At 44.2% G+C, this 17,409-nt stretch overlaps 1 protein-coding gene across 2 annotated transcripts in view; it reads right to left on the bottom strand.

The window, feature by feature from the left end:
- The window catches only part of ADAMTS17 (ADAM metallopeptidase with thrombospondin type 1 motif 17), a 449,726-nt gene that overhangs the window by 212,388 nt on the left and 219,929 nt on the right, over positions 1-17,409 (bottom strand). For both annotated transcript variants that reach the window (XM_040342328.1, XM_040342327.1), the window contains one exon: positions 10,290-10,395. In XM_040342328.1, the coding sequence (XP_040198262.1) occupies positions 10,290-10,395 (106 nt within the window). The remainder of the gene's footprint in view (positions 1-10,289; positions 10,396-17,409) is intronic.

Here is a 17,409-nt window from a genome sequence, read left to right as displayed (position 1 = left end):
AAAACCCTTAGGTTGTCTTTATTTAAAAAAATTGGATGGAAAATGCACTACAAATAACAGCAAAGGGTGGAATACAGCCTACGCGTTTCGCACTGCGATCAGTGCTTAGTCATGAGCCTGTACACTTATAGAGGAAGAGTGGGGCTACACGTGTGTCAAGTACCGGGTCCAGGGGACCTACGACCGGCCAGTACCATGTCCCCAAATTCACAGGAGAAATGACCATTTAACATGGGAGTCTATGGAAGGGGTGCCCAGATTTGACAACAAACTTTGTACACTTGTAGAGGAAGAGTGGGGCTACATGTGTGTCAAGATGGCACACGGCCGGCTAGTACCAAGTCCCCAAAGTCCGGGAGATAAGGCGCAAAAAGGTGACTCGAGTATAAGCAGAGGGAGGCATTTTCAGCACAAAAAAAATGTGCTGAAAAACTCGGCTTATACTCGAGTATATATGGGAATTTGAGGAAAATTGCTCCTTCAAATTTTACCATCACCACAGTAGAAAATGAATTTCGATTTGACCACAATAACCATTAGAAAACTATATGAGCTTTCCGAAAAATTTACCATATTTTCCGGCGTATAAGACGACTTTCTGGATGCAAAAAAATGCATCCAAAGTCGGGGGTCGTCTTATACGCCGGGTAGGTCTCTGTGCTGCGAGAGCGTCAATGATTTAAAAGACACTCCTTCTCCTCAGAGTGTTCTGTGATAAGTGGAACACTAATCTTCCCAGCAGCGCCTCTGTTCTGTGTTCCTCCTATCACAGATGCCTTCTCATCCTCGGACGAGATGAGAAGACGTCCGTGATAGGCGGAACACAGAACAGAGGCGCTGCTGGGAAAATTTGTGTTCCGCCTAACACAGGACAGTCTGAGGAAAAGGCGCGTCTTTTAAATCATTGACGCTCGCAGCACGGAGACTGTCACCGCACCGCCTGAAATCTATTTAGAAGAAAAGTGAGTGATGGCACTGTTTGCAGTGATTGCACTGGGGGGCAAGTTCAGGCACAGTGGGGGCAAGTGATGGCACAGAGAGGGGCAAGTGATGGTACAGAGAGGGGGCAAGTGATGGCACAGAGGGGGCAAGTGATGGCACAGTGAGGGGCAAGTGATGGCACAGTGAGGGGCAAGTGATGGCACAGTCGGGGCATGTAATGTAATGGCACAGTGAGATTTAAAAAAAGCCTGTTTCTGTCAGCGGTTCTGGCTACCCCTCAGCTTCCAGAAAGACTAGTAGGAAGGGGGTAGTCTTAAACAGTGAGTATATCCCAAAACCAACATTTTTTCCTGGAAAATTAGGGGGTCGTCTTATACGCCCAGTCTTATACGCCGGAAAATACGGTAATTAAAATTTTGGTACCAAAGATCCATATGAGAAATATCCTGGTATTTCCATTTTGAATTGTAAAATACATGACTGTACAGTACCGAGACAGCCTTCCTGCGTGTTACTTGAGGGAAAACGTAATCTTGAGTTCAAACAGGGTTAACTCTTCTTTCAGTTATTCTAGTTTTGACAGATCATTTCTGGCTGCAGGCAGAAAGCCTCCTACTCATACATCACAGCTCAAACCTTGTGTTAACACCAATTAATAACCAACAATATAAATGCACTTCTTCTGTCACTTGGTGTTTGATTCACACAGAAGATTCCTGAAAAGTATATTGAAGATGCAGATGAAGATGTTGTTTGAAAAAAGGTTGACTAAATACTGGTCAACCTAATATATCAAACCTTCAGTGCCATCACTGTACACTGCTGACCACATACAAAACAGGCCCCAGAAGCAAAAAACTAATTTTTTTGTAAAATATAAAAGATGAAGTTATACTGAGTAAATAGATAGCAAACGTGTTGCGCTTTAAAATTGCACACATCCGTGCAATGGCAATAAATGACGTAAATTAGAAGATGCTCTAAAGCCTTTACAGGTTAATACTTTTGATTTACAGAGTTCATCTGGTGCTAGAATTATTGCCCATGATCTGACATTCCCGATGATAACTCGTTTGTGGGACCGTCGCTGTTTGTGTGCGTGCAGGACCAAAACGCGTGCTTGCCTTTGTGCGCAAGCATGGGAGGCCAGGGGCAGTTTTTTTTTTTTTATTATTATCGATTTTATTTATTTTCATACTGTTGCTTTTTTTTTCTTTTTTTTCTTGGATCACTTATATTGCTGTCACTAGGAATGCAAAAATACTTGTGACAGCAACAGGCATGTGACAGGTACTCTTTATGGAGAGATCTGGGGTCTTTAAGTGATGTCATGTCATCGCCTTCCCGGTTACCATTACGAACAGCCTATTAAAGTCGATCCCGGCCTTGCTTGGCTGTCCTGACCAGCCAGCAGATGCGACAGCCGGTCACTCAGGTCATCCAATAGGACAGGAGAGCTTGAGAGAGCTGTGAAAGGCGACGTCCCCTCACGCTGCTTCTAATAACAATCGAGCAGTTGGTTAGCGCAGCGTTTCTCAACTCCAGTCCTCAAGGTACCCCCAACGGATGAAACGGCTGTGGTAATTACCAAGGCAGTGAAACTGATCAAATCACCTGTGCAAAATAATGGAAAGCCTGAAAACGTGACCTGTTGGTGCGCCGTGAGGGCTGGAGATGAGAAACACTGGGTCAGCCCACCAGCTCTAAAAAACGATACCAGGGTGATGCCTGCAGCTGCAGGCATCATCCCAGTATAACCACTGAAAGTCACACACGTTAAATAACTAAACACATTTCAGCTACTAATTAACAGCAGAACCCCCTAAAATCAGCCATAAAACCTCGTGCAATAAGCAATATAAACAAACAAAATGAAATCTTCCCTGTCAATCTAGGAAAATAGATTTTGGGCTGTTACACGGTATGCCGAAAATTGTAAAAAAAGATGTCGGCAAACATATCTTTTTGACTACGCCAATTACTAAAACTACGAGGCTACTAAACACCAACCAACCAACAACGTGCTTTCAATAGGCAACCAGAAGACACTGGCTTGAAGGTAGTGGTTATCAGAGGTCATCGGCAAGGCCACACATCTGATGCAAAAGACTACTGGACACCACTAGCCTAGAACAAGAAGCTATTAGAGGCCAACAACAAAGTGCAAGAGAAAGCAACAACTTGCTGAAAGAGACTACAAGAGATCAACAGAATAGACAAAAGGTCTGAAGCAAGAGGCTGATAGCTAAGGTTATCGACATGGTAAAAAAATAAAGACATCACAAAGAGGCCACACACCTGATGCAGAAAAGCCATTGGCCTGTTACAAGAAGCCATTAGAGGCCATCAACATTGTGCAAGAGACTTCTAGAAACACAGAACACAAAGAAACCCCCAATATGTTGCAAGGAAATAGGTGTAGACAGCCAACATTGTTTAACTAAGATCTAGAGACCACCTACATTATACAAGGGCAGTGGTTCTCAAGCTTCTAGTGCTGTGACCCCCTTGATAAAATTTCCCAAGTTGTGGGGACCCCTAACAGTAAAATTATTTTCGTAGCGTGGGTTGTCAGCACCCAAGGCAAGACAAGTAATTTGTGCCCCTTACCCACAGACATTTAGCACTACCTGAGTCCTTTTAATGGCAACTCTAATCACAGGTAGTGTTGCTCACTGTGTCTCCGGCTTCACTGTGTCTCCGAATTTGTGGTGTCTCGTAGCAGTGACACCGATGCCGCAATCAGGAGATAGGGTCTCCTTCAGCCCCTCCCACATCACATTCCTCCCCAGTCAGCTGACCTCTAGTCTCTGCCCCCCAGCCATGCCGTGAACTGAATGGGTGCCTGTGAAGAGGCTGAGTGGGCAGCTGTGGGCTCCAGGAACAGCCGGGCTGCCACAGGCTCTAGTGATAGCCCTGCTTGGTGGCCCCCAAAAAGGCTGGGAGAGTGGTGTGGGCTTCAGGAACAGCCCAGGATTCGGTGACCCCTGGCAAATCATCATTCGACCCCCAGGTTGAGAACCACTGTACAAGGGACTATTAGAGGCCAACAACCCAGAGCAAGAGACTAATATTGGTCACTGACCCTGTGTAAGAGGCTACCAAAGGCCATTAACATAATTCAAGGGGCCACCAACATTATTATCAGTTCATCAAACACGATTTGTTTCATTAATAAAGCTATATACGAGTTAAAAGCCCTGAAATAACAAAATAAAATTAACACCAGACCGAGTCCTTATATACCCCCAATATAAATTTTCTGTGTAATAAAGTTACACAATGCACATTAATGTATCACGTTACACAATGCACCTTTTTTTACCATAGAAAATATGTACTACTTAAAGTGTATGACTTCAAACAACAATATCCATTTGTGCTTATTCATTATAAAATGCACTAAAGAGCATTTACACTTTTTTTTTTTCAGATGTGGTCTGGATGAAATCCAGTAAGCCAAGAACAGGCTTACAGTAAGCATTTAGAAATTACAACAGAGAAAAATACAGACCATGTACCCATATTTGACCATGTCAGATCCTGTATTACATATAAACATATTTTCCCAAGGACCTTAATGGCTCAAACTAATTATAAGCCAGTTTGATGTGTATTACAAAATGAGTAGACTCCTTCTAGATCAGAAGACTTCCAAGACTTTACAAGAAAAAGGAAAAATTACCCCGGGGGGCTTTGTGTTGCAGCAAAAAATAATGATAATAGATGTTGTAGAAATATTACAAAGGTTTTAATAGTGTTTTATGCGTCTCATAAAGAACATGTATATTATACTAAAACACAAAAGGTAAATGAATGGTCACAATAAAAACATGTATACATGAATTAGCAGTATATAAGGGGTTATACTATGTATTATGTGCATCATGTTTGTATGATTAAGACCATGCCATGCTCTTGCTGGTTTGCCCTTGCGGCTTAACTTATATACTGCTAATTCATGTATACATGTTTTTATTGTGACCATTCATTTACCTTTTGTGTTTTAGTATAATATACATGTTCTTTATGAGACGCATAAAACACTATTAAAACCTTTGTAATATTTCTACAACATCTATTATCATTATTTTTTGCTGCAACACAAAGCCCCCCGGGGTAATTTTTCCTTTTTCTTGTATAATCATTGGGGGTGTGCAGCTTTATACCCACGCCCAGGTATCACCTTTCCTTGCTGACTTCCAAGACTTTAATCACATTGCACTACCACGGTCTAGTGCTTGATGCTCAAGTACTGGGATTCCCTGCTTAGTTTTCTCTACCGTTTGTCGAAAGTGGGTTAGACCCGGTTCACACTGGGGCGACTCGTCAGGCGACGCAGCCGCCTGACACGTCGCGTCCCATTCTAGTGAATAGAACCGTTCTAATAGGAGCGACGCAAGTCGCTCCGACTTAGAAAAAGGTTCTTGTACGACTTCGGGGGCGACTTGCAATGACTTCTATACAGAAGTCATTTTGCAAGTCGCCTTAGAAGTCGTCTTCAGGTAGCCTGGCCGAGTCGCCCCCGAAGTCGTGCCGCCCCTGTGTGAACCGGCTCTTAGAACACGCTGGTTTATCATTTTTGAAAGTGAGGGCAAACAGACCAGAGAAGACACCAGATCAAAGTCAGAGGTGCTTAGTGAGAGGGAGAGTATGCATCTCTCCTCTCATCCAGCGATATCCTTGATTGGCTTTTCAGCATAGATTTAATCTATTTTCACCCTCATTGGAAACGATGATAAAGCATTTATATTTCATCTGATGAGATACTCTGATGTATGTAAACCCATGACTGGTGGACACTCAGCGTACTTGTTTTTCTTTACCATCTGCTATTCCTCCATCAATATGTATGGCAGCAGGATAACTTATATTGATCCAACTTCATAGCTGCCATATAGGAAATAGACCATGGCCCGGATTCACAAAGCACTTGCGCCGACGTATTTCAAGATACGCCGCGTAAGTTCAAATATGCGCCGTCGTATCTATGTGCCGGACTCAGAAACTAAGATATGCCTGAAAATAGGCTTCATCCAACCGACGCAACTTGCCTATGCCGGCGTAGAGTGGGCGCATATTTACGCTGGACGTATTTGGCGCTCCCATTGATTTTCTATTCACATATGCAAATGAGGGAGATACGCCGATTCACAAACGTCCGTCCGTCCGACGCAGTGCGCGTAAAGTCATACGTCCGGCGTAAAGTTATGCCCCATAAAGGAGGTGTAACTCGGCAGCATCCATGCAAATGGCTGCAGCAGGGAACACACGCCGACGTAGTTTACGTAGGACGTGAATATGACTAGGCGTAGGTTACGTTCACGTCGTACGCAGTGATCCAATGTATCTTAGGGAGTAGTTCCAACGTGATTCTGAGCATGCGCACTGGGATACGTCCACGGGACGGCACATGTGCCGTTCGTTATACATATCTGTCTGGCGCTCGGCCCATCATTTGCATGGGGTCACGCCTCATTTGCATGGCTCACGCCCACTTCCACCTACGCCGGCTTACGCCTAGGAAACCCAGCGCAGTTTTGGCAGCACTGGCTTTGTGAATACAGTGCTTGCCTCTCTGCGCTGTGTCAGCGTAGCATAAAGGAGATACGCTACGGCGGCATAAATAAGCGCCTCTGTATGTGAATCCGGGCCCATATATCTACCTCCCTCCTGTGGTCCACGTGAAAATCAATCAATAAGGCATCTACTGAAATTATTTAGGACTTATTCTGTCCATTTTCTCAAACCTAGGTCTAAATATATCTGCATATAACACAGTACACCTGCATCTCCTGATGAAGCTTTTTGAAGCAAAACATGTAGAGTGGTAGTGTCTGTATATGCCTTCAATATAACAAATGATATTACAAGGAATTTTTTATTGTAATAAAACTTATACACTTTATCAATTGCAATCCATTTTTTTAATTGACACCTAAAGAATCCCCAGGTTTGTTCCTTCCCTCCTTTTTTCTCATGTTGGTGTATTAGCTTTTAGTATATAAAATACACATACAATCAAAAGGACATTTTATCTAGTAAAAATTCTTAAAAAGGAGTAGCGTTTCAGATTGATTACCAAGCACCTGCGATGTCTAGGCAAGCCTAAAATTAAAGGCCAGTCAACCAAAAAAATGTTTGGGTTATGGGTAGAAACCAGTGCGGTAAACCACCGGTTGGCTTTTTTTTTATATACTTGGGGAACTTCAGAAGCGAGATCCCCCCTGCCAATTCCCATAATCCTCAATTCAACCAGTGCAAAGGCAAGAAAGATTAGTCTTACTTCAACAACAACAACACTATCGCTGGAAAACGCCAATAAGCCCAATCCCCAAGCATCAGTTTTGGGTGGACCAACCCTTAAATTGTGCAGAACAATTAAAAAAGATCAAGCACCATTCACAAAATTGTAGCAATGCAATCGTAAACCAAGCACCTTCATAGCATTGGGCATTATTTAACGTAAACCCTTCATGCAAGATCGAATGGTGAGACTCCTATTATTCTGGCCTTCACTGGCGGAAAGAGACAGTTAAAACTGTTTTAATAGAATTAGGAAAACTTGGTTTATAGTTGGGTTATTTTCATTGTTTTGTTATATATTTGAGCCTGGGTATGCCCAAAAGGCTCTGTTCTGAATAATTATCTCAAAACTTACAATAAAAATAATTTAATTAAAATAATACTAAAGCTAAAATGGCCAAAAGAATAACGTTTTATGGAGACCATCAATGGAAGATCTCCCGCGTAAATGATGCTTTTTTTCGTACGGCGCATGCTCAGTATCACGTAGAATTTTCTAATTAAATTACACCCGCTCAATGCCTAGACGACGTGAACGTAATTTACGTAAAGCCCTATTTGCGAATGTTTTACGTAAACAACGGAAAATTTGACGCTGGCCCGACGTCCATACTTAACATTGCGTACGCCTCATAGAGCAGGGGTAACATTACGCCAAAAAAAGCCTTACGGAAATTACGTAAAAAAATGCGCCGGGCGGACATACGTTTGTGGATTGGCGTATATAGCTAATTTGCATACTCGACGCGGAAGCGCCACCTAGTGGCCAGCGTAAATATGCACCTTAGATCCAACGGCGTACTAAGACGTACGTCAGTCGGATCTAGCCCAGCTTCAGGCGTATCTTGTTTTGTGGATACAAAACAAAGATACGCCGGAGCATCCTAGAAGTTATGCGGCGTATCAATAGATACTCCGACGTAACTTCTTCGTGGATCTAGGCCTACAAGTGTAGTGGGAGTATAAACATTAGAATGAAGACAGTCAGCAACTCACATGAAGTAAAACAAATTGTGCTTATCATGGTTTTCAAAAAGGACTCCCAGCTGTGTGGATGATCTGTTGCCTCCATTGGTCCACACACATACTACTTTATTTTTCTCACCCCCCCCCCCAGCTACCACACTCCAGCCTTTTGCAGCAGCTCCATCTTGGGATCCTGGATGCCTCCTCCAAGCTGTAGATGCACCAATGACTGTAATGCATGAGATCATCCACACACTGACTTGCCAATTATTGTGTGCCGTGTCCACCTCTCCACCTTGCTGCACTTAATTGCCCCCCCTTGCTGTCTCTTATCTATTGCAGATGCCATCCAGACCATATCCAGTGTATTTACTGTGACAGTTTCTTTGGGGTCCTCCACAGCTGGAAATTCTTTTGAGAACCAAAACACAGCTTGACGGCTGTCCTGCGCCAGAAGAAAACTAATTAACGGGTTCATTTCTGGTACATAGGGCATGTGGGACAACAGAACACACACCACAAAGAGTTAATACCGGTCAATTATAACCAACAGTAATGATAATCCGTAAGGTTATTTTAGAACATCTTTTCTCATAACCATCGCATGGGGAGGACTTGCAACCAAAAATGTACAGGTCAACATAAACATTACATGTATACACACGCACGCATAGGGTCCTGAGGGTTTTAGTCATGCTTCTGTCCTAAAGTATAAATACAGATCAGCTGAAAGTCTGTCGGATGAAGGATCTTTAGAGAAAACGTGATGTAAGCTGTAAGTGAGTATATGAAGTATGTTCCTTAAGGATACTGTATTTGGTTTTGGGAATAACGATCTTCTCAAGATTTTTATGGCCACAAATAGAGTGGTTCATTGACCCAGTGAATCCCTTTTTTAATCCACCATATAAAAGCTATTAGGGAACATGCTTTAGAGCGATAGTATACCCAAAGCAAAGGTTTTTTATATTATATATATATATATATATATATATATATATATATATATATATATATATATATATATATATATATATATATATATTAGAGTGGAGCAGGGTTGGAAATTCTGACATTCTTCATTGCGGTCTGTGTCCCTGTGGGAAGACTCGCCCTCACCTTATGTCATGAGAACCACTGTCATCGGGAGAGAACGGAAATCTGAAATTTTCAATCTACCACCATAACCGAGTATAGTAGGGTGACCAGACATCCCCGGTTTCCAGGGACAGTTCCCGGATTGAGGACACTGTCCGCGGACCAGGTTTGTCCCCGGTTTTGTACCCCGATTTCCCCAGCCCCTGTTAAAACAGTTAGTGCAGAATTAATTTAAAAAAAAAATCTGAATTACACACCCTCGCCCCGCCGCTCCTACTAGCTTAGGGGACAAAAGTCTGGCGCTTTATCTGCAGAAAATCCGATCGTGTGTACGAGGCTTTAGACTAGATGCAAGAATCCCATAATGTAACTGTATAAGGACAATGCAACTTTTTCAAAAATATATTACATTTTTTCAGTTCATCCGAAAAAAAAAAATTAATATTAGATTGATGCTCATTTTGTGAAGGGGAATCGGGTGTTTTTTTTTAAAATCGAAGCAGTACTTACCGTTTTAGAGATACATCTTCTCCGCCGCTTCCGGGTATGGTCTTCGGGACTGGGCGTTCCTATTTGATTGACAGGCTTCCGACGGTCGCATACATCGCGTCACGAGTAGCCGAAAGAAGCCGGTCGGTGCGGGTCTATACGGCGCCTGCGCACCGACGTTCGGCTACTTTCGGAAAATCGTGGCGCGATGTATGCGACCGTCGGAAGCCTGTCAATCAAATAGGAACGCCCAGTCCCACAGCCCATACCCGAAAGCGGCGGAGAAGATCGCTCTCTAAAACGGTAAGTACTGCTTCGATTTAAAAAAAATCACCCGATTCCCCTTCACAAAATGAGCCTCAATCTAATGTTAAAAATTAACTTTTTGCGTGAACCTCCACTTTAATACTTTCCCCTCCCAGTGGTTTAGGAAATACTGTAGAAATGACTTTAAAAGTACGGTGACAAAATATTTTGTAAAATCTTACTTGTGGCCAAGCTCATGAGCTATAGTAAAGGCCAAATTAAGACCATTGTCTTCTGCCAGGACACATTTACGCTTAGCGCTGCATGCTCCCCCAAGGTAGGCGATTCCTGTAGATAAAAGGAAAGACGATTAAAGCTTATAAACATCAACGTCATAAATTTTTCATTTCTCGACACATTACCAGAGTAATAAATATAGTATTGTTTTGGAACACAAAACAGTGATCACAGTAAAAGGTTTTGAAATGGATACCATTTTTTGCGATGAAGTTGTAGGTACTAGTGTTGCGTGACCATTATGGTTCAAGGCAATGAACAAAGAAGTCGGTCACACTCCAATGACATTGGCCTTCACAAAGCTTTATTATTTCAGGACTAGATCACAGAAGGGTCCATCCAGACCAGGCCTCACTCTGACAAGTTTCACCTAAAAAGTGCTTAATCATCATGATCTTGGACTGTGATCTAGTCCTGAAATAAAAAAGCTTTGTAAAGACCAACGTCATTGGAGAGAGGCTGACTTGTTTGTTCATTCCATGTGGGGAGCATTGCAAAGCTCCATCAGCCGGTGTTCCGCCAGATATGGCGACCCGTCAGAATTGTTAACGGAAGTCGCCATCTTGTTACACTGAGAAGGGGGCAAGCGGACATCTTGTTACACCCATTGTCGTTTTGCACTTTTTTTTTTTTTTTAACAGTAGACCGAGTTGATATAGTGAAATACAGTACTTAAAAGGGGTTGTAAAGGTACATGTTATTTCATCTTAAAGGTGAAAAAACATCCGACGTTTAGCACCCCCCCCAGTTTACTTACCTGAGCCATGGAAAGTCGCGAACGCGCTCGATCATTGCCCGGGCGCCGTAGCTCTTCACTGGATAGATTGATAGCAGCGCAGCCATTGGCTCGCTCTGCTGTCAATCAAATCCAATGACACGGTGCATCAGGGGTGGGGCCGAGTCACACACCCGGCTATGGCCGCCGACTGTATGACACGGGAGCGTGCCTGCAAGATAACCCCCTCCGGCGAGAGCTTTCCAGAGGGGGTTAGCTCTTGCGGGGAGGAGCCACGAGAGCTGCCTTGAGACCCCAGAAGAGGACGTTCGGGGCCACTCTGTGCAAAACGAAGTGCACAGTGGAGGCAAGTATGACATGTTTGTTATTTTTATTTTTTTAAACCACAAAGCTTTAGTACCACTTTAACCACCTAAGGACCGCCTCCTGCACATATACATCGGCAGAATGGCACGGCTGGGGACAAGCACGTACACGTACGTCCTCTTTAAGTGCCCAGCCGTGGGTCGCGAGCGCCCGCGACCCGGTCCGAAGCTCCGTGCCCCGATCGCCGCTGTAGTCCCCGAGATTGGTCCCCGGAGCTGAAGAATGGGGACAGCTTCCCCGTTCTTCACTGTGGCGCCGTCATTAAAAAAAAATTGCAATAAAACTATCCCCTATTTTTTAAACGCTATAAATTTTGCGCAAACCACTCGATAAACGCTTATTGCGATTTTTTTTACCAAAAATAGGTAGAAGAATACGTATCGGCCTAAACTGAGTGAAAAAAAATGCTTTTATACATTTTTGGGGGATATTTATTATAGCAAAATGTAAAAAATATTGCATTTTTTTCAAAATTGTCGCTCTATTTTTGTTTATAGCGCAAGAAATAAAAACCGCAGAGGTGATCAAATACCACCAAAAGAAAGCTCTATTTGTGGGAAAAAAAGGACGCCAATTTTGTTTGGGAGCCACGTCGCACGACCGCGCAATTGTCTGTTAAAGCGACGCAGTGCCGAATCGCAAAAACTGGCCAGGTCCTTTAGCTGCCTAAAGGTCTGGGTCTTAAGTGGTTAAAACTCTGTTTAACGGTTTACATTTTGAATTTTAAAAGCAGCGGTAAGCCTGCTAATCTCACAGGCTTGCTAATCGGACAGAAGTTTGCAGCTTTTAAAATTCAACATGTAAACATATACACGGAGTTGTAAGTACTGTAGTTCACTATATCAACTCAGTTTACTGTTACAAAAAAGTGTAAAATGCAAAACTCCGATGGGTGTAACAAGATGTCCGCTTGCCCCCTTCTCAGTGCGTCTTTACTGTGGAGGAGTGCGGGGTGTAGCAAGATGGCGGCAACAAAACATCACTTCTGTTACCAATTCTGATGGGTCGACTAATCTGACGGAACCCCGGCACCACAAACCACAGAGATGTGCAGATTGCAGGCTTTTAGCAGCAGTTCCCTTTGGCACTACGATTACAAGACAAGACTCGAAAAATTCAAGTAAAAAAATGAAAACTACCAATTTTAAAAACATACAAAAGAGCTCCACAGACATGCAAAAGTGACTCTTGTTTTTCATGTCATGGGCCTCAGAAAGTACTGAAACCAGTGGGGCACCATTATAGCCAGAAGATCCGTATTTTTAAAAGAAAGGCCAACGATGAGAGCCTCTATGTGGAAGAGGTTTGAAGGTGAAATGGACCTGTTTATATATATATATACACACACACACACACACACACACACACACACACACACACACACACACACACACACACACACACACATTATATATAGATATATATAGATATATATAGGCCCGGATTCACATACCTTGGCGCAGAGTTATGCCGGCGAAGCGTATCGAATATACGCTACGCCGACGTAGCGCGGAGCAGCGAGCACAGTATTCACAAAGCACTTGCCCCCCAAAACTACGCTGGGTTCCCTCGGCGCAACTCGTCGTAAGTGGCAGTGGGCGTGAGCCATGCTAATGAGGCGTGACCCCATGTAAATGATGGGCCGAGCGCCATCAAGATACGAATAACGAACGGCGCATTCGCGCCGGCCCATGGACGTATCCCAGTGCGCATGCTCAGAATCACGTCGGATCGAACGCCTAAGATAGGTCGAATCACTGCCTACGACATGAACGTAACCTACGCCCAGCCCTATTCACGTACTACGTAAACAACGTAAATAACGACGGCTGTGTTCCCTGATGCAGCCATTTGCATTGATGCTGCTGACTTACACCTGCTTTATGAGACATAACTTTACGCCTGACGTACGACTTACGTAAACCGCGTATATTAATGCGCCAGGCGCAAGTATGTTCGTGAATCGGCTTATCTCACTCATTTGCATATTTGAATCGTAAATCAATGGGAGCGCCCCTTGCGGCCAGCGTAAATATGCGCCCACGATACGACGGCATAGAAAACTTACATCGGTCGGAAGAAGCCTATTTTCAGGCGTATCTAGTTCTGTGGGCACGGCGCACAGATACGACGGCACATAGTTACACTTACGCGGCGTATCTCGAGATACGTCGGCGTAAGTGCTACGTGAATCCGGGCCATAGTGTAAAACCATGGTTTGAGCGTAACTTGGTTTGAGAGCGTTTTGCAAGACCAGCAAAATTTTTTACTAAATTTTGACTTGACATACAAGCGATGTCTTGATATAAGAGTAGCGTCATTTTATGGTTACACAACCCATCATGTTGCTATAATCTTTTTATATGGACTATAAACTGAATAAATGGCTGTGGAACAAATCATTTAAGTTTCCATTATTTCTTATGGGAAAATTTGCTTTGATATACAAGTGCTTTGGATTACAAGCATGCTTCCGGAACGCATTATGCGCGCAATCCAAGGTTTTACGGTGTTTCCTTAAACCAGGATACGAAAAACATATCACTTAAAGCTATTTTGGATGATAAATAGGAAAACTAGCTCGAACAATTTTTTGCTGTCAGTAAACATATTTCAGAATGTGGAATGCCAAGAAATCAGCTTTATAAACCAAAAGCAAAATTGCAAAGTGAGTTTGCAAATTGCAAGCCAAGTGCACATTGCACAGTACAGTACCATAACGCTAGGTTACTGGCGAGTCAGCGAGGGCACATAAACACATGACTCATTATTCCCCCCAACTGGTCACCATGGGAAAGGCCTTAATAAAAACGCAAAATTATCATACTGCCAATAGCTACTCCCCTTCGTGTAACCGATATTAGTGTTAGAGGTCAAGCTCCAGCTGTCCCGGCAGCTGTATAAAAGATTTTAAAGTAGACATAGTGGGCCAGATTCACGTAGCTGCGCGGCGGCGTAACGTATCTCATTTACATTACACCGCCGCAAGTTTTCAGCGCAAGTGCTTGATTCACAAAGCACTTGCCTGTAAACTTGCAGCGGCGTAGCGTAAAGCCGTCCGGCACAAGCCCGCCTAATTCAAATGGGGCGTGGACCATTTAAATTAGGCGCGTTCCCGCGCCGAACGTACTGCGCATGCGCCGTCCCTAAAATTTCCCGACGTGCATTGCGCTAAATGACGTCGCAAGGACGTCATTGGTTTCGACGTTAACGTAAATGGCGTCCAGCGCCATTCACGGACGACTTACGCAAACGAAGTGAAATTTCAAATTTTGTTGCGGGAACGACGGCCATACTTAACATTGGCTAGACCACCTAGGGCCCATCTTTATCTTTACGACGCGTACCTCTACGGAAACAACGTAAATTTACAGCGACGGGCAAAGCGGACGTACGTGAATCGGCGTAACGAGTAATTTGCATATTCTACGCCGACCGCAATGGAATCGCCACCTAGCGGCCGGCCTAGAATTGCAGGCCAAGATCCGACGGTGTAACACAGTTACACCTGTCGGATCTTGGGGAGATCTATGCGTAACCTGATTCTATGAATCAGGCGCATAGATACGACCGGCCGGATTCGAAGATACGACGGCGTATCTTCTTTATGAATCTGGCCCAGTGATTTTTGCATAAAAAATAAAAGAAAAAGCTTCAAAGACTAGAATTAACCTACCTATTTTAAGAACCATTATCAAAGAGAACCTGGTATCTATATACACAAAAAGTCATGTTTTAACAGATACAGCAAACCAGGTCTTGCACCGATTGTGTACATATTTGGAGAGTGCCATGCATGCCAACCCTTCCTAATATAGTACATGAGTCTGCCATCATCTAGACCAGTGGTCTCCAAACTCCGTGGGCTAGAAGTGGCCCTAAACTTGCCTTTATCTGACCTTTGGGGCACTGTTCCACCCACTGATCTCAGGCATTATTAACTCCTTGGTGTCGGCAGTATGCATATTTGTGGCCTCTCAGCGGGTGGGCCTTAATGCCAAGTGGCGGCATATGTGTTGCCCTGTGTAAACTACTAACCGTGCTCAGAGTGTGCTCCTCCGCATGCTCCAAACACAGTAGCCGGCTGGGATCGGAAAGCTCCCGATGCATACTTGCCGTCAGGAGCTTTCCGATCATGTGACTGCTGACAGCCAATCACGTGACCCGAATGTCTGCCTCTCGGCATCTGAAATGTCCTTAAAGGGGCAGGAGGCATCAGCACTAAAGGGTTAATGTCATTGAAACGAGGCACTATTTCACAGACACCAAAGATGAGGCACCATTCCTTTCACCAACGATGGATGGGGCACTATTCCTTCCACTGACACCAATGGGGCACTATTCCTTCCACTGACACCAACAATGGGCCACTACTCCTTCCACTGACACTAACAATGGGCCACTACTCCTTCCACTGACGCCAACAACGGGGCACTAATTCTTCCACTGACACCAACAATGGGGTACTATTCCTCCTCCTGCTGACCATGTGCATATTTAATTTTTTTACTCTGTAAAGTTCAGGGGTGATAGCTACTGTGATAATGCTTCAGGATCACTGCACTGTTTTCTTCAAGGCAGACAAAAATGGTGCTTGCAGCAGCAAACCTAAATGGCTTAAAAGGGGTTGTAAAGCTTTGTGTTTTTTCACCGTAATGCATCCTATGCATTAAGGTGAAAAAACACCTTGCACTCTCCGCCCCCCCCCCCCGCGCCCCCATTTTACCTACCAGAGCCCTGAATCTCCGTGGGCGCAATCCCACGTTGCTTTCCCCCAGCTCTCCATTGGATGATTGTTAGCAGCGCAGCCATTGGCTCCCGCTGCTGTCAATCAAATAAATTAGGCGCCGCGGGGCCGAGTGATACAGTCGGCGGCTATGGCCACCGACTGTATCACATGGGAGCGCGCCCGCAAGCTAATCCCCTTGGAAAGAGCTTCCCAGAGGGGGGTTAGCTCTTGCGGGGAGGAGCCGAGACAGCCGCCGAGGGACTCCAGAAGACGAGGATCGGGAACACTCTGTGCAAAACAAGCTTCACAGTGGAGGCAAGTATGGTATGTTTGTTATTTAAAAAAAAAATAATAATAATTAAACCTTTAACACCAACAAGGAAACAACAAAAAAAAGTCCACTTGTCTTAAAGCGGTGGTTCACCCTAAAAAACAAGTTTCTACCATGAAATCCAGCATACTAGCGTGAGCTACAGTATGCCTTTATTTTATTTTTTTGCGCCGTACTCACAGTTTAATCCCGTAGTTAAGTTTCAGACTCCCCGCGAGGAATGGGCGTTCCTATGCAGAGTGGAACATGATTAAGGGCCAGCTATGGCGCGTCTGCGCTGACTGACTGCGCAGGCGCCGTGAAGAGCCAAGTCCTATTTCGGCTATTTTCGGGAAGCGTGACGCGCCATAGCTGGCCGTCAATCATGTTCCCCTCTGCATAGGAACGCCTACTCCTCGCGGGAAGTCTGAAACTTAACTACGCGATTAAACTGTGAGTACGGCGGAAAAAAATTAAATAAAGGCATACTGTAGCTCGCGCTAGTATGCTGGATGGCATGGTAGGGGAAATTTTTTTTTTAGGGTGAACCCCCGCTTTAAGCACAAATGAAACATAAGGTATCAGCCACATAAGAAATTTACCCACTAGCAGGACAGTCCCGACTGAACAGTTTTCAGCAGCTTCCAGCCAACGTGCAGCACAGGCACGTGTCTCCTCTCCAAACTCCTACTACTCACCCCACAGCTTCATGCCTTCTAAGTGTTTCCTGCAAATAAAGCTTTCCCCTTTTCAGGACCAGAGTCCCCATAATTAGGGGGTGGAGGTTCACTCCCACCCAAATATTTCTCTAAACCACCAAAATTTCTGGTCCTAAAAAAGAAGTTATTAATGTGAAGACTAAGTCAGTCCTCTTCTTTATGATTGCAGCGACCCAGAAATTCTCACCCTGCGTGGGTGAGGACC

This window comes from Rana temporaria, chromosome 3 (assembly GCF_905171775.1).
Source record: "Rana temporaria chromosome 3, aRanTem1.1, whole genome shotgun sequence".
In the NCBI taxonomy this organism is placed as follows: Eukaryota; Metazoa; Chordata; class Amphibia; order Anura; family Ranidae; genus Rana; species Rana temporaria.
Note: the sequence above shows the minus strand (reverse complement) of the source record. Positions and strands in the feature narration are given on the sequence as shown.